This window comes from Zonotrichia albicollis, chromosome 2 (assembly GCF_047830755.1).
Source record: "Zonotrichia albicollis isolate bZonAlb1 chromosome 2, bZonAlb1.hap1, whole genome shotgun sequence".
In the NCBI taxonomy this organism is placed as follows: domain Eukaryota; kingdom Metazoa; phylum Chordata; class Aves; order Passeriformes; family Passerellidae; genus Zonotrichia; species Zonotrichia albicollis.
This window is the reverse complement of record NC_133820.1, coordinates 18,302,179-18,326,081: the sequence shown is the minus strand read 5'-3', so window position 1 is coordinate 18,326,081 and position 23,903 is coordinate 18,302,179. Positions and strand designations below refer to the sequence as shown.

Genomic DNA, 23,903 nt, shown 5'->3' with positions numbered 1-23,903 from the left:
GACCCTCATTGTTTTAGAAGTGAGAAACCACCTTCTGTTGTCTGTTCATGTTTAATTTATTCATGGCAAATTATACCCATTTTTTCCTTAAGACTACCTATGTTCCTACCTGAACCAGATAATTTTCTTCACCTGGCAACAAAGTATTTACAGAGAGAAAGGATATTGATTCAATCTGAGCCTTCATTTTAATACACTAAATAAATTATGTTCCTTCAGTCACCTTTCTTATCTCCATTCTCTTGGTCACCTCTCCAGCTCTTCTCTGCACTGGTTCCAGTTTACAGTCCCTTTTCTTGATCATGACCAGACAAGACCAAACCATGACTGAATAGATCTATGAACATGGTTCCACATTAAATTATAAAATATTCTATTTCTTGAACTGGTTTTTTCTTTAAAAAATGCTCCTTTTGTCTCATACACATAAAGAGAAACAAACTAAAGGGAATTTATCTTCTCTACAAGCTACTTGAGAGGTTTTCAATGTTCAGAGTCCCCTCTTCTTGGGAACCCTCAGCTGTACAAGATTTCCACAACTGAAAAAAGTCCTTCTGAAGTCCTGGGAACATTAAAAATTTACAAGGAAAACTGCATCCATTTGGAATCAATCTCAGAGTTGGTGGCATGTCATAAAAATATCCAGCTTTCACCAAAAGACAAATTGATGTTTTGGATCCTGACACTTTCCCTGTGGTCAGATATATTTTGTCATATAAGGAACCATTTTACTCTTTTGAATCAAAAAGCAATTCGTAGTCTTTTCTACAACTTGGAGCACTTTAGATTTTGCCATTTTCATTTTGAGCCTCTGGATATAGAGACTCTTAGTCTTTTTATTGTTACCCCTCCTCAGGAGCCACATTGTTATTATGCCTTGTCTCAAGAACTTTTTGCTGCAAAAAAGGCAAAGAGCTTTCAAAAGCTTTTTATTTTGCCATATAGTAAAAAAGAATAAGAATTTCTTTTACATTATCACGCTAAGGTGTAGGAAGGTATTCCTGTATGGAATCATAAGTGGAAGGGGGATCGCCAATTTCCCAAAAAATTACTATTGTTTCTCCCTCAGTTTGGAGATTTAGATACATTGAATTCTCATCTTTCTAAGTCAAACAATTCCTCCCCAAAACTGTAATTTCAGATTAAAGAAAAAACAGGGTTCTAAGTCTTCCCAAGCACCACAAGAGGTGCACTGGCTCACACCTCATGCCCTTCCCCAGTGGAATCTCCTGGATGAATCAGCTCCACCTTCACCTCAGCTCTTCCATTCTTCAGAGTGGGGTAATTACTCCTCTCACAAAAGCACAAAGTAACTCCAGAGCCAATTATGGCTTTGAGCTGTTATAAGCTTAAAAAGATACAAAAATGCTAACAGGAACTCCATTAAGCCATGGAGAAAGAGAAGGGCATCAGTGAATTTTCAAAGGGCAAGTACATTTCTGCTGCCAGAATGCTGCACACTGGAATTGCACTGAAATCCCTTCTCTTCAGACATGTCCCACCCAAGTAAAGCTGGGTGGGACTAACCTGAGTCACATCTAAAACAAAAAGCAAGAACTGACAACTTCTGTGCCGTGCCTGGAAAACATTTGCTTCCACTTTGGAAGGCTATAATTATCTCTGATACCAGAACAGCTTTATAGTTGTGTGCAAAAACCTTGCTGGCATTTCCTCCACAAAATAACCAACTTTGACATGAACAGCACTTGAGCATCACCAGGGGGATAGAGCAAAACCACAGATAAGAGCTGCAGAGCAAGGGAGGAAACGTGAATGGAATGGCATTATTGTGCTAACACAGTCAAACTCAGTTCTGAGAGGTCATCCAACAAGGTTTGTTCTCAGAACAAAGCAGGGTCAGTCAGATTTTGCAGTGTTTGACTCAAAGATTTCTCAATACTCACAAATTCTCCATGCAACCAGGCAGAGATTAGAGGATCTAACTTTAATTATGCTTGTATAAGTGTGACAGAGTGCTGTTGATTTACAAAGAGTTCCAAAAACATACAAGTATACATCTCTGTTGGAACGAGAAATTAAATGCTGTATCTACTTTTTTCTCATTATACAAGAAATTTTTTTGGTATCTTTCTAAGTAATCTTCAGAGCTGAAGCACCACTCTTAAATCAGTGCCTTGCACAAATGATATTATTCTTCTTTGCCAAAGAGATCATCCAGAAGAGGAGGATATCTGATCCCAGTCACAGGAGGGGATCGTGGTAGTTGGTTCCAGATATCTTCCCTCTGAAATTAGTAACCCAGAGAATATCTTAGTATGAAATAATGAAAACAGGAATCATTACAAGCTGGTCAACATAAGATTGAATGAGCTGCTTCAATTCCACAGACAAATCTGTGGAAAAATTGGGTCTTTATAAAGACATCTTCTTAAAAGATTACAACATGCACATTCTTGAATGTTACAAAATATTTTATTCAAAATATTTTCTATTACTAGCCCTCTTGCAGATTTTTAAAATTAAATAATGCTACATTTTCTTCATTAAAATGCTTATGCTTCAAATTCATGTCTCAACACCAAAAATCATACAAAATAATGGGATAAAGAGAAGGAATAATAAAAAAAAGCCAGCTAAACAAGCACAGCTCTGCTGCTGAAATTTATCTGTCAAACACAGGTACTATAGCCTCAAAATACTGGTATTCATTCATGGTAAGTCATGCACAAAATGACAATTGAATTCTAAAGCTGAACAAGATTTAAAACTTTTCCTGTCTCTGATTTTTTTCCCATTTTGTAGTTACCTCTCTTAATATATTAAATATTTAATTATTGCTTAAGCAATAATTCTTCTGTAAAAACAAAGAATAAGCAAGAATTCTTCTGCAAAAACAAAGAATACTCCCTCAACAAAGCCTAATCAACACCATGATTCTCAGGACTGCTGTATAAAACATGTGGGAGGGTTCTGATTTTATCTGTACAAGACAGAAAAATTCTTCACAAAGACAAAGCAAAAATAATCAACCATGCAGAACCATGCTCTCCAAAGCAGAGCAAACCAACAGCCCTGGGCCCTCTTTAGACACCACCAACAGTCTGAGATGCTACAGAAGAAAGTCTTGGTAAGGCAGGCAGGAGTCAGGAGTCAGGAGCACAGTGCCTGGTTTAAACTATGCCATGAGTGAACTTGAATTTAAAGGAATGCTGTGTTTCTAAATGCTCTGAACACAATCAAACATATTCTGTACAACACACTGGCCAGGCTAGAACAGCAAAATGATGTGTTGGCAGAAGTCTTTGGATTTATTTGTTACAAAGTATTTAAAATTCAGCATAATTGCCTTATGGACCTTCTATCTTAAAATGTTCCACTCAGCACAAGATGGCAAGATCAGATTAGTCTCTGCAGTTTGTTGATATTGCATTTTTTTTTACCCTGAGCAGCAAGCTGAAGACATACAAAGTTTATCCACCATCTCTTCTCTCTGTGCACGCCTACCAGAGATGTGGTGTGCTATGTACAGGTTCCTGAGGAGTTATACAAAATGCAGAACTATTTTCTGCATATGTCTCAGTGGAGCTTAAAGTATTTTCTGTCTACCTCAGTAAATGAACAGATCATTTGACATGTGACAATGATATTTGTGGGGGAAGCAGTACTCATGCCCATTGTCCATGGATAAGTACACCAGCTTCCCCTTCTCTTTTTTTCTTCTATAAAATGTCCCAGAGATGTGATATCTACTAGGCACCTCCTCATCCCTGTTTGACTTCTCTGCTTCACCCTAAACCTCCCTATTAAATCTATTAAAATTAATTACTTAAAGAAAATAGGTACAAATACACAAACAGGAAAAAATACTGTAGTGTGTGCTGGCTAGGACAATCATGTTAAAGTTGGAGAAATTATACTGAGACTTTTTTTTACCTTAGGTTGCTCCTTTTCCTCCACAAAAGCACGGACTTGATTCTCTCTCCAGTTCAGTGCATGCACAAACTTTTTATAGTCTACCTGCTTTTGGTTATCTTCAAACCTGAGAAGAATATCCATAAGATGACTCAAGGTTAAAGGGAATTTTTAACAAAGTTATGTCATGTTATCTACAGCATACTAATCATTGCCTTTGGGATAATAACTTTTATACTACTTTATTCCCAAACACTGGCAGGAGTGAAAAAAAGGTGCAAAATGTCAGGAACACCTATATTATACATGCTTTTCCATATTCTTACACCTTGTCTCTTACAGAAGAATTCAACTTCTTCAAGTTTGACTTCATTTCAGCTATTTTCATTTTAGTTTTGAAGCACTGCCCAACATTTCCAACACTGATCTCACAGCTTTTGATAAACACAGAGTTGGGATGATCAGTATATGATTCCTTTGTGTAGAAAAGAAACAGAATTACACAGGAAACCTGTGCTGTAACACAACTGACCTGCTCTCTGTTCTATTATTATTTCTACAACAACCTCCTGAAAATAAGTAATCCTTCAAAAATGCTGTTTGCACACACCTTGGGATCAATTTGCAGTTGACAAACAGCTCACTAATGTATCAAACAATAGCCAGACTTTAAAATCACTGGGTACCAGGTTTATGGTATTGTTCTTTAATTCTACGGATAAATAGATATATTTCTATCAGTTGTGGCTGTCTCCTAAATGCACATAGATACTGCCAGCAGATATATATGCCAGAAGATATAGATGCTGCCAGCTAAGGTCTACAGGTCTATAGGTACATGTGGAAATGCTATTTCCCTCCCTCAGATTTCTAAAATCTTTACCCTGCAATAATAAACCACATGGGAATTTTATAAGTTATAAAGTTATAAGTATAACTTATAAGTTATAAATATGGGAAGATTTATAAGTTACTTCATCCTTCTGCCATTGATTTGGATGAAGCAGCTTCAGAAATAGAAGTCCTCAGTTCAGCAGTGCCCTGAGGTGACTCTTGGGCACCACTGTTCTTCCAGTGTCACCAGGCACATGTTGAAAGACCCTTTGGGCTGAGGCTTGAAAAGAGCAGCTGGAATGCTCTGCCATAAATCCAGCACTGGAACTTTCTGAAGGACACTTGTCTCACCCAACACCTCCCACCTGCAAAAGGGACCCAGTTTGGGCACAAAAACATAGCCTGGAAGTGTCTGTGCTTCACTGGGGTCCCTGGAGAAACACAGACACCCAGCAAGGCTCAGAATCTCTTACCTGGTGGGAGACACTAGGCCAAACAATTCTGCCCTGTTATCTGGTGAGACAAAAACCACTGCACAGGAAACAAGTGTTGCTAAAAATCATTTTGCCTTGTCCTTGATGAAATACCAGTGCACAAAACACAGGCCTCAAAACCCTTCAATCACTACAGAGGGTTCTAACAAAAATTAAGCATGAAGGCACTTTAAGGGAGAATTTACAGCATAAACTTGGAAAACAATACTGGAGAAGAAATAGATCTGGTGACAAAAATAAACTGCAACAAACTGCAACTCATCCTTTCCTTCTCCTCCCCCCCACACCTTTCATTTAATAGTCAGCAGGAAAGATAATAATGAAATATACTGAAAGCCATAAACAGAGATGGCAGAGATAAACTGGAATGTTAAGTACAGTGAGTTATGCTGAAGATGAAAGCAAAGTCAGAAAAGAATGCTACTGCTACCAGAATTAAATGAGTCTGAAACACTGCCATGAGAAACCCTCCCATGACAGCCTGCTTCTTCACCACAGCTCACATGCAAGTTAATATTTCCACAAAACCTTACTTTTGGGGAATATATCCAATACACAAGAAAATTTCCATTCTCACTTCCAGTGGGTTCTTAGTTTCAGGTTTTTGGGGTTTTTTTTGCAGGTGGCAATATGGAAGACAAGTTTTGCGTGAGATGTAATAAGACAATCAAAAAGCTTAAATAAAAAAGCTTTTTCTCTTGGAAAAATAATGGCAGACAGATTGGAATTTCAGAACAATCAGGACAAATGATTTTTCCTTCTACCATCATGCAGTTACCTTTTGCTCATTGTGAAAAGTCAAAAGATTAATTCTACCACCAAGAGGCTGAGCTGTATAAGCAGGATTTTTAAACAAAGACCAAGTGAAGGTGTAACTATTTAAACTTTCTGTTGAAGAAAGCATTGCTTCTGCTTTTGACACACATTTACAAGGAGAAAAGTCCTTTGATGTGACAGCACTAGTGAGCTGAGATGACAAAATGGGTTTGAAATTATCTATAACCAAGTATTTTAACATGGGCAGAGGAAATGGGATTCCTAAATTTCATAATTAAATAGCTACAAAAAGCATCTTAAAATACTACTCTAGGATAACCCAGAAAGAAAATAAAAAATCTACTCTTTAGATCTTTTTACTACTGTGACTTATTGTATCAATCTACTAAAAGCAGACACTAGAGATTTGGCACAGAGCAGATGGACTGAGATGTTATCAATTTGTGCATTATTAGGACAGAGATGTCATACATTTCAGAGGCTGGAGTTAATAATGCTGAGACAGTGCTCTTCAGAAAAGGAAATTAGATTTGTCTTATCAAGAAGATGTGCCAAAGATAGCTTTATACCACCCTTCTCTTCAGGTTTTCCCCTGTTACTTCACCAATGCATGGGATTTTAGACTATGAAAGTCACTGCTCCATCCCTATCACAGTTTGCAGGGCTTTTTCTTTTCTTTATCATTACAGAAATAATCACACATTTCTGCTTATAAAAATACATTCATAATTAAATACTCCAGATAGGTGAAAAATCTGGTCAAACATTATGATCATTCCTGAGGATGCTTTGGTGAGTAAAAATTACTTACTAATAACTTTTTCTTTGCCATCAAGAAATCTATACCCCAAAGATTTATGAGAAAGTTTAATGTATGTGCAGAGTTTTTTTAATTCCTTCATTTCAAACATTTATTAACAAGTTAATCTGATAACAACAGAGCAGAAGCATCTGCTGCTGTAATCTTAGAGAAAATGTTGGGATTCTTCAGTCTGTTTGATACTCTCTGTGCAATACAGTTCTACAGGGACTGGATTGCCACAGGTGTACACCTAAATTGTCATAAACTGCTCATAATTAAAGGACTTAAACCAGCAAGAACAACAAGTCACTATTAAATAATAATGGCTACCATCTCCTTTTTAAAATATTTATTTATAATACATATACTCATGTCTTGAACAACCATGAATTGCACCATCAGCTCCTCAGCAAACTGAGTAACAGGAATAATTTGTCTTAAGAGATTAAAATATGAATTTAGAGCTCCTTTTAATCACAAATGGCATAAGGAGTCTCAGGCACCAAAGGTAACAAGAAGGCAGCAGGAGAAAGATCTCCTGATCATTTCCACTGCTGCTCCAGCTACGGGACACTTGCTGTAGCAGGAAAAGAGGGTTTCTTCCTGAAAGAAAATGGTCAGCCCTAAAAAAAAAAAACATTACAGGTAGGAAATCAGGTAAAAAAATTGTTACCCAGCCACATTCCTGGGGAAGACTGAGCAGGCAGGAGTGGCCTGGCCTGGCCTGGCAGTGAATGGAGAGCTGGGATCACCATGTAGGAGCCCCTCTGTCATCAGGCACTGCCACCTGAGAGATTGGAGATTCTCCTTTTCAAAAAAAAACCACCTTTCAAACAGACTCCCACCAGCAGTGGTGAAAAAAGACTCAGCTACTTTAAACAGAAATTTAAAAACATAATTTAAAACACTAGGGACCTACAATTAACAACTGAATTAATGCAGAATAATCAATGTGTAGTGCTTGTAAACTTGTCATCCATTCTTTCTCCTCTCAATTTTCCCCTTCCTTAGCTACCAGCTGTTTATAAATCCTCCAGGGAAAGATTGCTTCTTTTAAAGTTCTTGTTAGCATCAATTTAGCATTGCAGAAAATAAAAATAACAGAAAAACCCCCTAAACTCATTACTTAAGCACTTTGCAAAATTTATTTATTAAACAAACTGTAATTGTTCATTATGCCTGCATAAATTTAAAGACATGTTTATAATGACTACTGTAGTTTTCTGGCAGAAACAACTGTGTACTGTCTGCAATTTTAATACAATGTTATTAATTCTGCATTGTTCTGTGATTTAAAAAGTAAGTGAGAAAATGCTGATGGACAAAGCAAATGCTTTTTAACATGCCAGCTCAGGTAAATTGGAAAAATGTTCACATTGTTGGGTACCTAAATCCTCCTATTTCAACATCCCATAATTAAATATATAAATTTACACTAGATAGACAATATGAAAAGGTCTTATGAAACCCCAGTTTTTGTGCTAAATCTCCCTTCACTCCATGGCAACTGAGTGGTCTTTGGGTACAGTAAACAAAGTTCTGGGTCATTTGGAGGTGACCACAAAATTAGACAGCAATTTCTAGTCCCATCTCATGCTTGTAATAAGTGACAGATCATTGCAGTATAATTTCCAAATGTAAATAATAAATACTTTAAGAGTACTACCTTTCAAAATAGAAAAATAGAGTCATTAAGTCCTGGAGAAAGTCTTTGCCACCTAATCTCAGATAGCAAAGCTGAATAAACACAGAGCTTCAGCCTTCAGCTATTATCTGATCACATTGTCCAGCATCATTTTATAGCTGAATGGGGTCCAGCTAGTGCATTAGCTATATATACTGATTTTGTGGGACTCAGTCCAGCAGCTTTTATTGTTCCACTTTCTTCCTTCATAAATAAAGATTCACGGAGTAGGACCACCACCACCACTTGTTTCAGAAAGAAATATCTGTGGACACAAAACTACATGGTTTCTCATAAATAAAAAATAAAATAAAATAAAATAAAATAAAATAAAATAAAATAAAATAAAATAAAATAAAATAAAATAAAATAAAAAAAAAACAAGGAAAGAATGCTGGAATACTGTTGACAAACTTGGCCCACACTGAATTGCAAAGTCCCCAGGATGAGACTGCTCTTCAGTAACAATAAACCTGCCTGTTTCATGATTCTTCAGTATTGAAGAAAACTTAAAGAAAGCAGAAAGAAAGGAAAAATTTAAGTTACATTAAGATGACTCACCTTTTCAATTTACAGACTACTAGAAATTAAGTCCTATTAAATAGAGTTCAAAAAAATATTTCCCTGGCTCTGCACCCTCATAACACAACAAACTTCCCAAGCAGTGCCAAGTGCACACATGATGAAAAATGTGACAATTCCTCATTACCTGCAGTGCTGTGACAGCACCTGAACTGCCACCTTTGAAGCAGCTGATGCTGTAACTGAGGTGCCTTACACAAGGCTCTCTGTCAAATGAAGCACTTCCCACTCTGATTTCTGAGGCCCAGCTTCACACCATTCTCATTTACCTTTCTCATACAGAAATCTGTAACACAGGCTGGCCTCAGCCCCTTTAGAACTAAGGAAAATGGATGGGAATTTGGAAATGCAGCTCTGACGCTGGCTGAGGAGATAACTCTCTCCTCCACCACCTACAGAAAGAACCTACAGGAGCTGAAACCTCATCCAGCTATCATGGGTACCTTGCTAAAGTTGGGTGAAATCCAGCCCTTGATCTCCTCCCTGTGTTCTAAGTTTATCTCTAATTTTTATTACAGTGTACTGGGCTTTTCCTTTTTAGCTGCCTACACTCACTCCTTAGTAAAGTAGAGGTTCAGGGCACAGAAGTTTTACCTGGTATAAATTCACAAACAATAAACATGTCCCTAGAGCCCAGGATGTGTCAGGCTTGCCTGCTTGTTATCAGAACTGAGTTAGTACATAAAGGAAAACTTCCAGTGCCTTGCTGTGCATTTATTCAAGTTCAGCCCTTAAGAAATAGAATCTGTGAGAACCCCTTGTCTAACATGGGATGTCAATTGTCCTTCAACAATTGTGTTGGGCAGCTTGGTGGGAGTTCTAAATGTCATTTGTAGATTACTGTTAAAATTCAGACATTTTTGAAGACTAATGCTTGTAACTCAGTGTCAGAAGTGATGAACAGCAGCACAAGGAAGCTTTATCAAAATGGATTCCACATTTCTGCCTGACAAGGGTGTTTTCATTATTTACTAAACCCAGGTGTTTAATTTGCAACTCCTCCTGAAATCAAGAAGTATATTTACCTGAAAGCATCTAAACATGACAGAAGACAAGACCTGTTCCTGTTTTTAACACATTATGAAAGCACAGACAAAACATGTGATTTAAGGACTTCCCTCAAGGGAAAGAAGAAATCAGCAAGTATGCATTTAATTTCTATTACCAGAAAATCTGGCCAGGAAAACCAAATTCAACAAGACATGAGTGTTCAGAGCACCATAGCTTACTCTGAACTCTAATACAAATGCACTAAATAGTTCTATTCACTTCTTTTCCCATTAATAAAGGAAAGCACAGTAGCAAAGCAATTTGTCTCAAAAAAGCTAAATGTGCCATGGGAAAGTACCAAAGCCATGCCAACACTCCTTTTCCTTTTTAAAAATGGCAATAAAATATGTTTCAGGTGAGATTAACAGGAGTAGCAAACCAATTTTGTTTACTGCTGATGCTGTCAACTTGATAAAGACACTTCATTTTATTCATGTTGGTGTGTTCCTTGAAACTCACATGATGTGTTTTCATAAGATTATTGTTTTTACCTCACATCTATATACAGGAACAACTAAAGCAAAAAAAAAGTCAATCTTATTGAAGATGATAATTATCAGTAACTGACTCTGGAAAGAAGAATTCCGTAGAATTGTGCCAAATCCCAGATGATTTACTATGCCAGGCAAAATGAAGAGAAGTTGCTAAGATGGATGCATCTCAGTTGATTATAAATATTCTATAAATAGGAAAGTCTGTGTGTGTAGGAACAAAATCTGCATCATTAAACGATTCATATTAGATAAATGACAAATTCTGAGGATTTGTGTCCACAGCAGATATTTAGCATTGATTTGCACCCTTGCATGCAGGTGCCCCTCTCTGCCCTTATGTTACCTGGCCAGTAAAGTTTCTAGAAGATCATCAGGAAGTGGCAACTTAAAGGATTTGAAAATAGTCCTGCAGGTCTCATTGGGCAACAATCCACACCTGCACATAAGAAAGAGGGGTAGAAATATACATTAGGTATTTTCCAGGTTTACTTCAAGTGAATGTTTCTGTGCATAGGAAAATGTGTGAGGAACATCATGATAGAGAAAAAGACAACAAAGTTTCATGAAATTTTGCTATTGCAAAGCTGAGAAACTTGAAGGCCACATTGTAGCCTTTCTCATACTGAGATCCTCAGTGATTCTCCGTGACTCTTTATGTGACATCAGAGAACAAAAAGGGCAAATGAATCACATAAAGATTCATTCTTTCCTTTTTTCCCCCTTAAATCACTGTTTCTCCTCTTTGATTTAAAGTCCTGTGTTTTGCCCATGAGCTGGTATCTGATGTAACAAAATGTTCAGTCCAGAATCTACAATAAAAAGCCCATGTACAAAATTTAAAATAGACAAATAAGCTGTCCTCTTCTTGTCTATTGTCAAGGGCTGAGAGAAGCTTAACATTACACATAATATTTTTTGGCCATAATAAACCATTTGCTCAGCAACAACAGAAAGTAGGAGGGTTTACAAGAAGAGCTTCTCAAATAACAGTTTGGGATAAAGAGAAGAAACTTACTTTTCTCGGTCATTGTACAAAAACACTGTCATCAGTTGTTCAAAATTTTCAGAGGCATTTTTCTTTAGTTTTTCTTGAGCCATTGAAAGGAGGAGGAGCAGGTCTGTTTGACTGTTATCTCTGATGCCATAGTGACGCCCAAGAGTCATAATTTCATGTTCTGAAAATCCTCCAGCAGCAACACTGACTATCCAATTTCTGTGCACAAAAACAACAGCTTACATTAGTTTTAAGTAAGTTAAAACCAGTTAATAATCATTAATTTTGGATGAGGATGTCCAAATTTCCTCAGTAGCCGTCTATACGTACAAAAATACATGAAACACTTGGATGCTGTAAGTGAAAAATGAGATCCCATGCAAGGATGAGCCTGGGATGTGCTCTCCCAGGCCTGTGTGTGCTGCTCAGACAAATCAGCCCAGCAGATTTGAAGAAAAAAAGAAGAAATTTCTTCTTCTAGAAGAAATTTTCCTGAGATCCATCTGATGGGACAGTGTCAGCTCCCTCAGTGTCAAATCTGGATTACTGTAACTGCATTGGCTCTATGATCCCAAACATCTGCCTCTGGTGCACTCACATTCAACCAGGCTTTTTAACAAGCAAGCATCAGCAGAGGCCCATGTGTTTCAGTCAAAATTAGATTAATTATATATAATACTTCTGGATAAACTGCACTAAGAATAAACTTCACTGTAATTGCTGGTGCAATTAGTGCTGTACCTTGTGATACCCATGAGGACACTGAATCACTGTGATTAAACTCCAATCCTTGAAAACAAATGGAAGAAATTAGTAGTGATGCACAAAGTTCTGACACAAGAGCTAAATGGCTGCCTGGAGAATACTTGAATTGTTGAATTAATCTGATGAGGGATCTCTTTAACATCCACATGTGAACTGAAAGCACAGAAATTTAGGACCCTTCCAAATTTGCAAACTTTTAACAAGAAACATAGTTCTTCACTTGCTTCCTCTCAGAGGCTTGTGTGGTCCTGTTCAAAGGAAAGAATCATTTCATATAATCAGATTGCACTTACACAACTATTAAAGAAAGGTTAAATACTGTAGAGTGTCTACTTAGATTCAACTACTTCTTTGTCCATATTAAATGAATCAGAATTATCTTTTATTTGCAGTGGCAGGAAATAAATACAAGGAAGTGACAAGCTGTTGACAGTAGCAAACTTTATTTGAGGTTACACAAACTTAATGGCCAAGACCTGGTCCATCTCCATCTACTCATATTATCATTATCTTGTCAGTATTATTTTTCCACTTACTGGATATTATTATTTATATTGCAGCAGCATTCAGAGATCCAGCCAAAGCTGGAGCCTCCTTCCAGCAGCCTGCAATAAACACCACTGCACACACAGAGAGAACAATGCTGCTGATAAGCCTGGCACTGCAGTGCTTGGGCTGGCAGAGCTGGGGGCTGTAGATAACATCAGCCATTTCCACAGACTGCATTTCCATCCATGGCACAGAATTTTCCACTGTCAGGATTTTAAAAGTCTTTTATTTTCTCAATCCAGTCAGTGACAATCAAATCACTAAAAGCCACAGATAAAATTATTTCACTTGGGAATTAAGGAATATTTTTAGGGATTGTGAGGAACTAATGAGTAAGACCCAAGGCTCACAAACAGAATGACATCTAAACTCTCCCTGACCAAAAAAAAACAAGCTCCAATAATTGTTCCCACAGCTTAGCTATCTCTTGTTTTACTTAATTTTTTGTTCTAGAAGAATAGGACAGATTGAAATCTGAATTTATTACAGAAAGAAGTCATAATTAACTGCTCAAGAGAGCTGCTTCTCAAGCTGAATTGAAGATAGGCATCTTTGTTAGACCCACATGGTCCTTTGTCTCTAACAGCAAACAGTCTTGCCAGTAGCATAGGAGAAAAAGCAGCCCGGATAGGGCTGTGTGATGCACAAACATCTAAGTTTTAATTTTTTTTTAATTCTCTTTTTAACAAAGATTTCAATAGTTCTAATGATAGCTTAGGGGATAGCTTCAGTGTACATTACACATTGATTTCCTGGATGAAGTAGTGAAGATTTGGGTTCTGAAAGCAGTTAAAGTAAATCGTATAATCACAATTTTCTTCACTACATCATACTTATAAAATGTAGTTTTACATGCAGATTATATAAAATTACATAGGTAGAAAGTAAGAAATCTGAACAGTCAAATTCAGAGCTGAGTAAAACCTCAGCTGTATTTAAGATAAGGAAAGAGGATTATCATTGAAGCTGTCACACAGATAATTGTCTGCGCTAAAAATAATCATTTGTTGTTAGTTATAGTAATCAAATGTCATGGTAAATTGAAAATAAACAGAGATGTACACAATAAGAAACTGAAAGAAAAAATATTCAATTCACATAGAAGTATCTTGGAATTTTCATAGATGTAAAGAAGTGCTCTTGTTTTTGTCATTAAAAATGCTTCTTTCTTTCTAAAATAAAATTCGCAGATAATAATGAGAACCTTTAGATTACTGGATGTAATACAAACTAACAGAAACAAAACCTACTGTCACTGTAGAGCACAAATGTTCAAAGGCAAATTCTTAGAGGCCAATTCTTCCTCTGGCAGTGTGAACATCCCCTGTTAGACCAAGGCCTTCCCCCATAGGAGGGATGGGGACCCTTAAAGGGTGTTGGGACTGGCCCAGATGAGCACTGAGGCCCAGAAAACCCTGATTATTTGGGTTCCCCAGGTTTCCTGCTCATGGAGAAGGCTCCTGCATTTTTTGTGGCTGAAACCAAGTCCCTCCATTCCACATATCTCTCTCCATGTCACAGAATAGCACCACCCTAAATTAAACCACTGAGCTGTTCACAGCTGCACAGATTATGTCCACGATTAAATTTACACCCAACTCAGACTCTTCTGGATAAAATAAAAACCTTTGTCTGCCATTTAAAAGCACAATCATCTCTTCTAAAAGTTTGCTCCCCTGATTCTATCATACAAATGTTCCAAACCTTTGAGTTGCTCTTAGTGCATGCACAAAGTTTTGCAGGTGATTATTCCATAATTTGAACTAAAACACTATTTTCTTTATTTTTAAATAGTTACCTTGTACATAAATTAAAAACCTTTTCCAGGTGCCAGAACTTTCTCCCATTAAACATGAACTTGCAATTTTCTCTCTTCTTATTCAAGTAATAACATCTTCCCTCTTAATACAATTAGCAATTCAAAATCTCACTTCTGCTGAGGAAAATATCTGAGTTCAGAAATATTTTGACCAAAAGCTGCCAAAAACTGTGGCCTCTTTTAGCTTAAATCCTACATTTAAATCACTTATTTTTCATTTCTGAATACCAGCTTGTTTTAATTTCTCACTACTTTCACTTTGAATTGCTGAAAGAACCTTCTGCTGATCTATTTCTCTTCTGAGATATTTCAGAAGCAATTCCTGCCTTGGTTAGCATTCCTATGGAGATGACATTCCATGCAATATTCATCTACTTACATGCCTTAGTTATTATGACAGTTCCTAAATACAGTGTATTACTCCTGTGAAAACCAAATGCTTCTAAGCAAAGTTTTCTCCTCTGTTTCACATCATTAACCAGTACTGTGCCCACCACAGTTCATACACTCAACTATTCTGGCTGTGGGATAAACTGAAATCAGTTTGTATTTGAACATTTTTTCCTCTTTCAAGTATCTCTACATCTGCCCATTGCCATGTCTGGATCATTGCCAGAATCCAGATTTCTTCTCCCTTTATTTATGCCTAAATTAATACCCATGTATTAATTATGGTTCTCACTACTGCTTTCCAATCTTTTTGAAACATGCTTAGCACTGCCTTCTATAATTTCAATACACCTTAGTTCTGTAAAGACTGTCTTCTTTACCAGTGGTTCAAAACCCAAACACCATTTTCAGGAGGCAATTTGAACTTTCCTACTTGAATTTCAAAACCACTGTTTGACTCTCAGGATGGATTTTTCTTTACCTTTCAGCATCTATATTACTGCTGACTTGTGCCCTTCTTCACAACATTGTGTCAGCTCCATAAAAAGCAGACAGATTTCTCTTGTGCTTTTCAGCTTACTTGAAACTATCACTTTTTTTTTCTGGAACATGGATTTACTTTCTTTTTTACACATAATCTCCAAGTAAATGCAAAACAAATCTATGCCATTTCTCAGCTACTGGGCAGAAAGCATCAAAACCCAGTCATGCTTTATACATTTTGGGGGAATGTGCCTTTATTAAATCTTAAAACCCCAAACCCACTGTCTTACCTGAAAGTGTCATACCCAATCACATTGGTATGCTCAGGGTCAGTAACAGCAAATGCCTTTCTGATTTCTTTGCCATGAGATTCAGTCATGCTCTTCAGTTTGTTGAAGACAGCACAAATATCAGCCATGGGGAACTTAAAAACAGAAAGTAAGACGTGCATTATATAGACCTGAAGGACAGGATGCCATCCAGGCTGGAGAAATGGGCCCATGGGAATCTCAGTAAGACTATCAAGAATATAAACCATTAAACAAAAATCATCAGATCATGCATTCTCAGAAAGTTACGTGCACCAGCATAAAATAAACCACTTTTGTTTGAAACATTGCATTTTTAAAGCAGAAGTAGAAACATTTAAAGTACAGTCCTAATAAGTTGGTCCTCATTTTATGTTGGTGCACCTCACTGAATTCTCAAGTCATAAATTTCACCATGTTAAAGCTAGTTTTTCACCAGTGGCTCCAGAAAGGTCCAACAAATATTCTCATTCATTTTGGACTACATTGTCTTACATACTCAGAAATCGCACATTGGAAAATTTTTAGGAACCAATTTTACCAATTTCATAAAAACACTTACATGTATATTTCTTCCTAAATAGACCATTAAAATAAATATGAACTCAGATTAAACAGAACTGAAGCACTAAGGCTTTCAATCTATATTCAGATTGTGTTAGTGCTCTACCAAAGATTTATTTGCTATACCCATTTTTAATATAAAACATAGAAGCATTTAGTAATTAAATTTGGGGTGACTTCAAGTATGATTATTTGCTATGTCTTTATATCTGTCATGCTCTATCTAGCTTAAAAAGCACAATGAACTGCCTGAAAACACTTTTCTCCCATTTCTTCCAACAACAATCATTCGAAATTTGGTATGACTACTATTAAGGACCAGGACATAAAAATCAGGCCTCAGCCCCAAATGTGCTGAAGTGTGTCTACACTTTGTAACAGTTCAAAATGCTCTAGAAAGGGGTATTTAAAGTCCCTGTGGCACTGCCAGAGCAATACAAATTGATCCAAGTTTAATCAATACATCAGCTCTTGCAGGTTTTTCTCAGAATTGGAGAAGACAATTTCTGCCTCTGCCAAAAGCCCAGGTGCAGCCCTGGCAGGCAATGCCCTGCAAGGCAGTGGCTTGGAGCAGCTGGACCAGCAATCAAAGAGTTTTAGAGGCAGCAGCTTTTCCAGGCCCCTCTCCAAGATGTTTCTGTTTGGGACATGAGCACAGAGCCTTCTGCTGCTCAGGCAAGGAACAGGGAGAAAAGACTGAGCAGAAGGGTTCAGAGCACAGAGTGATTCGGGATGGACAAAGTGTTCTGAATATTTAAGAGCCTGTTTTCTCTACATTATCAAAACAGCTATTTTTACTTTTTTTTTTCCTAAACTACATATTCCAAACACCTTTACAGGCATTGAGTGTCCAAGCAGCATGGCAATAATTTCACCAGCTTTCCCCCTTCTCATGTAACTCCTGACATGTTTCTAGTCACAGTCTAGTTTGGTTTGGCTGCCTTGCTTAACTCAGAGGTGATTATGCTGAATTCAATGGAAGTTAAATCCCTTTCTGTGTTTGTGTTGCAGCACACAGCAAAGTTAGAACAATTGATACAGTTCAGAGATACTGAATTCCCTTCCAGTGATGCCTTGTTTGAAAGAGTCCTCCCCAAATCTGAATAATACCAGTAGGACTGTGCACAACATACCTGTTCTGTTTTGCAAGCAAATCTACACTTTCTAAATAAATATTTTTTTCCCTCAAATTGAAATGTAAACCAGAAGTGCTGAAAAGTTTTAAACTAAGTCCTTGAAGTTACTTTCGGTATAGGTAGCAATCAAAATGAAAAGACTCTGTGATTTTTCTCTCCCTTTAACACACAGACAATACAATAAGTATAATTTTGAAAAAGAAAACTAAAGCTTTCCAACTATCTCAATGGTTTCATCTCAGATGGTTTCAAACAAATTTTCAATATTCACCTGCACTATGATTACCAATCAAAATTTCATCTAAATCAGCATATGCCTATAGAACTGTGGTCAAAATTTCCATGAAAATTTCCATGAAAAAACATTACATACCGATTTCTTTTACCAGTTTTAGAAAACATACTGATATGTTCTGCTGGAAGGAAATCTCTTATCTATTCAGAAGGAAAATTATTTGTTTTCTAATTTTAGAAACAACTAAAAAACAGCCATATTTATATTGTTTCCCCTTTTTCCAAACAATCTTCCAGCTCTGATCTTCTCTGGTAATTGCTGAAGTTGATGTGATTTGAGTATGTGATCCCCTGATGAACTGAGACAAATTTCTGGAGCTTTAGTCAAAGGATATCAGTGAAGCACCTACCTCTGGGAGAATCAACCTTTTTTTTCCTACCAGCCTCATTAAAACCTTAATTGTGCAAAGAACCTTTCAAAGGTTCACTGTCTTTCAAAATTCGCTTTAAGGACATATTTTCAATGTTGCCTCTTCGCATTTTGCAGATTTTATTTTGATATTATATAATCACTCAGTCTGGAGAAATAAAGTCTCATCCATTTGATCCAGGACAATCAATGCAAACAACATTCCAAAGAACATTTACAACCTAAAGATGAGCTCTGAATTTTGGAGAAAGAGTTTGGTTTTGATTCTACCAGGAGGAGAAACCATTCAGCAGGAAGGAAACACACTGGATTGCATTTTTGAGGTTTCAGCTTTGTATATTACTGCTTTAAGCTTTTAGCAGTCTTAGCATTTTACATCCACAAGCATTTTGCAGCTCTTCCTCATTGTTTCAGGGAAGGCAGATGGTGCTAATCCACATTAACTTACAAATCTACATTAATTTACAACAAATTTCACCATTCTATTAAAGTATAAAGCAGCAGAGGCACCCCAGCTCCCAATTTATTGCTCTCCCGTCTGAAGGCAACAAGAAAAGACACTGTAAGCTTGAATTCCTGAATGGGATATGAATTTTTAATATTACAAGGTTTTGGTAGAAAAATGTGTATGAACCCAAAAAATCAAATTAGGACATAAAATAGCCTCATCAGTAAGACTAAATTGGATGTGTCCACATCTTGAGTACTGAACACTGTTCCAGTCTCCACATCTCACAGTTACTTTGCAAGGACAGACTAAAAAAGGTGAGACTCTAACTTGCACAGGAATAGGCTGAGGGGGAAGAATGTCTTAGATTTACAAAATTATAAAGGTGGTACAGAAGATGAATGGGATCTTCCTCAAATCTCAGAACAGTATAACTGGCCTTGAAACTAGTGGGAGGCTGGTTATAAACAGATAAAAGATACTTCTTTTTTCAGATATTTGTTTTTCATAGCAGGCAGCGAGCTTTTCAACCTACTGCCACAGAAAGCTGTGGAAGCTGACAGTATCTGTAGGTTCAGCAAGAGTTAGATCAACTCAGGGACAAGAGGTTCATGACGAGCCTCAAGAAGGAATAGGCAGGGATATCCCTTGTCACAAACCCTAATGCAGACTGAGTGGGTTCAGGAGAAGGAGAAGGAGAAGGAGAAGGAGAAGGAGAAGGAGAAGGAGAAGGAGAAGGAGAAGGAGAAGGAGAAGGAGAAGGAGAAGGAGAAGGAGAAGGAGAAGGAGAAGGAGAAGGAAAAGGAAAAGGAAAAGGAAAAGGAAAAGGAAAAGGAAAAGGAAAAGGAAAAGGAAAAGGAAAAGGAAAAGGAAAAGGAAAAGGAAAAGGACAGTAAAGAGTGGCCAGACTTGCATGCACTCCTAGCTGCCATCCCCTAAATCCATTGCTAGACAGAGAGCACTGGGCTGTGAGCCTTGGGGGAGGAAACAGGATAAATAATTCTGAAAAACAAATGGATAAACCACAGTCCTGAGAGATAACAGAAATTAACAAGAGCCTGCTTCACCTCATTTGCATTCTTCTCCATGTAGTTGAACGTGTATTCATCAGCATCCACCAAAAGAAAGTTGTGACCATGGAAACAAAGTCTGGCTCCAACAAACAGATCCTGAGCCTGGTAGTATTCAGATGGCTCACTCTTAAAGAGTTCCTGCCCAGGCTTCTTAATGCGACTTCTTTCCAGGAACTTCCCACCAGCTATCCCTATGGGAATAGAATTAAAAATAATTAATTATGGCTTTACTTGGGAAAAAAAACCACACACACACAGAAAACCTGCAAGCCATCAGCAAAAAGACACCCCAAACTAGATTATTTGTATTTAAATACCACATTTTGTGCTCCAGTTTCCTGTGTCAGAACACTCTCTTCCCCTCCCTCTCACTGCTAAAAGGACTGTCTCTGCCAGTGTCCACAGCAACAGTGACATTGTGCACATTCTGTGACATGTCTCATTTGAATGCCTGCCAAACACCTTCCCTGCTTTGCTTTTCTTTAAAACAGGACAGAAATGTGCCTCTTCAAACTGTTCCCACAACCTTGTCACCAGCCTTGGAACTGGCCCTTGAGAAACCTACATTCCAAACACTAAGATGCAGGCAATTATCCTTAAACTGTTAAAAGCAGAAAAAGGAAAATAAAAATCACAACTTAAGAGAGCCCTGTCCTACAAAGATTGTGAATTCTAATGTATCTTAATTCTAACTTCCTTTAAAGGGCTTTTGAAATGTTTTAAAGATGTAGGAGTGACATGATCCTGTCTTCCACACATTGGTCTGCCAATGCAATTTACCTGTGATCTGCTCTTTGCTTTGTCAGGTGGGGATGTCACATAGTTCCTTTTCACAGTATAATAATTTTATTTGTGTCACTAGAAACTGCACAAGGTGCTCAAGGGTGAGTAAGATGCTGAAAGAAACCTTTCTCTTTCCTGTATTAACTTCTGGTGTACCACAGGAACTGCTTTGCATGTACTAAGCTTTCTGGAAAACCTTATGTCACATGTTTAGTTTCACTGGGATATGTGCCCTACAACAACTCTGGGGTTTGCTTCCTGTTGATATTTCAGCTTCCAAAAGCCAAAAATCTTCCTTTAGTAACATTTAATGATGCCTTAATACCAGGTACTGATGCAAGCCCAGTAAAAGGCTGATGAACAGTGTAATCAAATGCCTTTTATAGTCAAAATTATAAATTAGTGTGAAACCCAAACTACTTATTAAAACACAGTTTGGAGCAGATGTCTGTCTTAATTGCTTTATTAGCACCATAAAAGACAAACTCTCCACTATGGTAATCATCAGATCTTGCTTGAGTCAAAAAACAATTCAAATCATTAATGTGACTCTAATGTTAACACATTCCTTTTCACCCAGCTATAAAAACAAATAAGAAATTTTTAGGTTATATAATCCTGGCAACTGTTTTTAATATTTAATAGGTCTCTGTAAGATTGGAAATTCACTCTTGCCTCTCTATTTCCCTGCAATTGTGCACTTATATTGGAAACCCACTTCTGTCCCATAATGGTTTTTTAAATGTTACAGGTTAATACATTACAAGTGGTATAAAGAAAAATGACTGAAAATATCTCATTTAGAGATTTTATACTGAAACCTGATAAGGAGTTTTGATAGAAATCTACAAAAGCCAGGCTCAAAGCACAAAATAAACACCACCACCAAAGACCCTATTCCATTAAGATCAGATCAGAGTTTGCAGGTGTTTGTACAGCTGTTGGCTGGGTCTTACACTGAGTAAAAAAGGGGTTGTGATCTTCTTCATGGGGAGCCAAAGTTCTCAGGCTTTGATCCCCATCTCAAGAAGTGCTTCAAGATGTCCAGCCCTGTGAATTTCATAGAGTTTCAGTGTAACTAATATTACAGTGAAGTAATTCTCTGAAACCTTCAGGTTGCTGAAGCAAGAAAACTGAGAGCAACTTACTACTTCCCCTTTAGGATTGGGATTTGAAGCATTTCTTGCCAACTTGTACCAGTTAATGTAAATAAAAAGGTAAAATTTCAGCCCTCTGAACCTGTGCACAAAAGGGATGGCCAGGTTGTAATTTTGGATGTCTTACTCCTTTTTCTTAGCCACTATTACCTGACCTTTACAAAGCCTTATCATTCTTAACATTGAAGAAACTCATTCTCTTTTCCTTCAGTCATGGCTAAAATGAGGGAGGGATAGTGAGAGAAAAGAAGTAGAAAGAAAAGGAAGGTGGGAACAAACAAACTTGAGCAGACCCAGGCCTCTTTCCAACTGCTGCTCTACCTCCTCCACCACATTCATTGCTTCTTCAATGCTGTTCTCACTAAACTCTCCAGTGGCCAGCTCTTAGCCATATCCTTCCATTTCACCTTTCTGCCACCTCTAAAAGTCAGCTACTCCATCCATTTTAACAACCCAGGGAAGTTAAAAGTCCACTTACAGACACATGGCCTTTCATATGTACCTTGAAGCATTTGTTACTATTAGTAGGCAAATTTCCCTATTTATTAATTCATGTTTTATTTGAGCAGTGTTCAATGCACTCCCAGATGAAATCCCAGCACACATTCTCATTCCAAAATAAAAGGAAGACAGGCAGCAATCTCTGGCCTGGCACTCCTGCTGCTGATGGCTTGACCAGCTGACCACATCTGCTCTGCAGTGTGTGGTTTGACTCTCCTCTGGGTGCTGCAGGATAAATCTGGAGTCACAGCTATTATTACTGTGTGTTCAAGGCTCTCTGGGGCCTTGTCTGGTTGAAATGGTTCAAAGGAGAACTAGAAGTGACTGAACAGGCAGTACACATGCTTGGGGTCCAAGATTCAAACTGTTCCCTGAATTTCTTCAATTTAACAGTGCAGCTGTACCTTTAGCACCCTTTATGCCTCTGGACATCAAAAATGCCAATCAGACATGTCATTCAGTGGTGAACTGAGCTGCTCTTGAGCCTCACAGCAGCATTACATATTAAATATATGTACATAAGTGTGTGTGTGTATTTAGCTGCAACAAAAGAAGTTGCATAAGTTTCAGGCCACTGGATCCCAGAAGTGAGTAAAGTATAGATAAGAAGACACTGCTGCCATAAAAGTGCTAGATCTTGATGCTGTAGTGGAGCAGGATTAACTGGGAATACTCATCGAAGTCCTAAGCAGGTACTCTACACCTTATCAAAACACTTCTCAGAGAATTGCTCATATTTTAGCTGGGGTTGAAGTCCCTATTTATGCACTCATAATACAGCTGGATACAAGCAAAGATGCCATCAGAGGTTCTCTGGATTGAAAAGGCACTTCTGGAGATTCACTGCTCTGAAACTGTTGCTGATGATGTTTTGTGGGCTTCACAGAAATACATTCATCTCGCCACCAGGGTCATGCTCAGCCAAAGCTCCCCCATCTCTCTGAACTACAGAATGACTTCCTGACATCCTTCCCACTGCTGTCTCCTTCCATCCAGCCACAAGACACTTCAGGGAAATAAAAAGATGCTTGAAAATAACAAAAATCTTCATATCCTCAGCTGGAGGCAGCCTCAAACAGACAATAGAGGCCAAAAGAATTTAAACACAACATCTGGTGAGCATGCTCCAGCAATAGGATAAATGTGGTCAGGGAACCAAGAAGTAACAAAGCGTTTATTTGTCACTTCAGTACTGTCAGTTTGGCTCTTGGAATACAATTCAGTATTGTACACAAACACACATCCAGACTCTAGCACAGGGCAATCTTCCCTCTTTAAATGCTCAGCACTTCATGATTAATGGTAAAATGTGTTAGAAAGTGTCCCAGCTGTTTGGCTTTCATGAGCTGCTTCTATAAAATGGATGCTATATAGGTTTCATAACACAGTTTTGCAAAACAAAGGATTTAGTCTTTCATTCTTGATGTATTGTATTTCCTGCCCCTATTTAACATCAGTTACAATACTATTCCTGTATGTTATCCACAACAAAAGCAAATGTTTAAAGGTCAGATTTTCAAATTAAAATGTAATAAAAGTTCTAAGGCATTACACTTGCAGTTCCCAAAGGATATTGTGAAGTACTGTTATGAAATGAACAATGTAATCCTGAGTGAAAAAGATCATGAATTACTATGACATCCAGCTAGTAGATAATAATAATGCAGCAGGCCTACTGA

The 23,903-nt window shown here is 37.6% G+C and overlaps 1 protein-coding gene across 1 annotated transcript in view; it reads right to left on the bottom strand.

Moving 5' to 3' along the window:
- Positions 1-1,919: 1,919 nt before the first annotated feature.
- EFHC2 (EF-hand domain containing 2) overlaps positions 1,920-23,903 on the bottom strand; it is a 58,142-nt gene continuing 36,158 nt past the window's right edge. Inside the window, exons 10-15 of the mRNA XM_074534516.1 lie at positions 19,778-19,974; positions 15,881-16,014; positions 11,606-11,803; positions 10,934-11,026; positions 3,895-4,000; positions 1,920-2,245 (exon numbers count right to left, since the gene is read on the bottom strand). Coding sequence (XP_074390617.1) covers positions 2,150-2,245; positions 3,895-4,000; positions 10,934-11,026; positions 11,606-11,803; positions 15,881-16,014; positions 19,778-19,974 — 824 coding nt within the window. The 3' untranslated portion in view covers positions 1,920-2,149. The remainder of the gene's footprint in view (positions 2,246-3,894; positions 4,001-10,933; positions 11,027-11,605; positions 11,804-15,880; positions 16,015-19,777; positions 19,975-23,903) is intronic.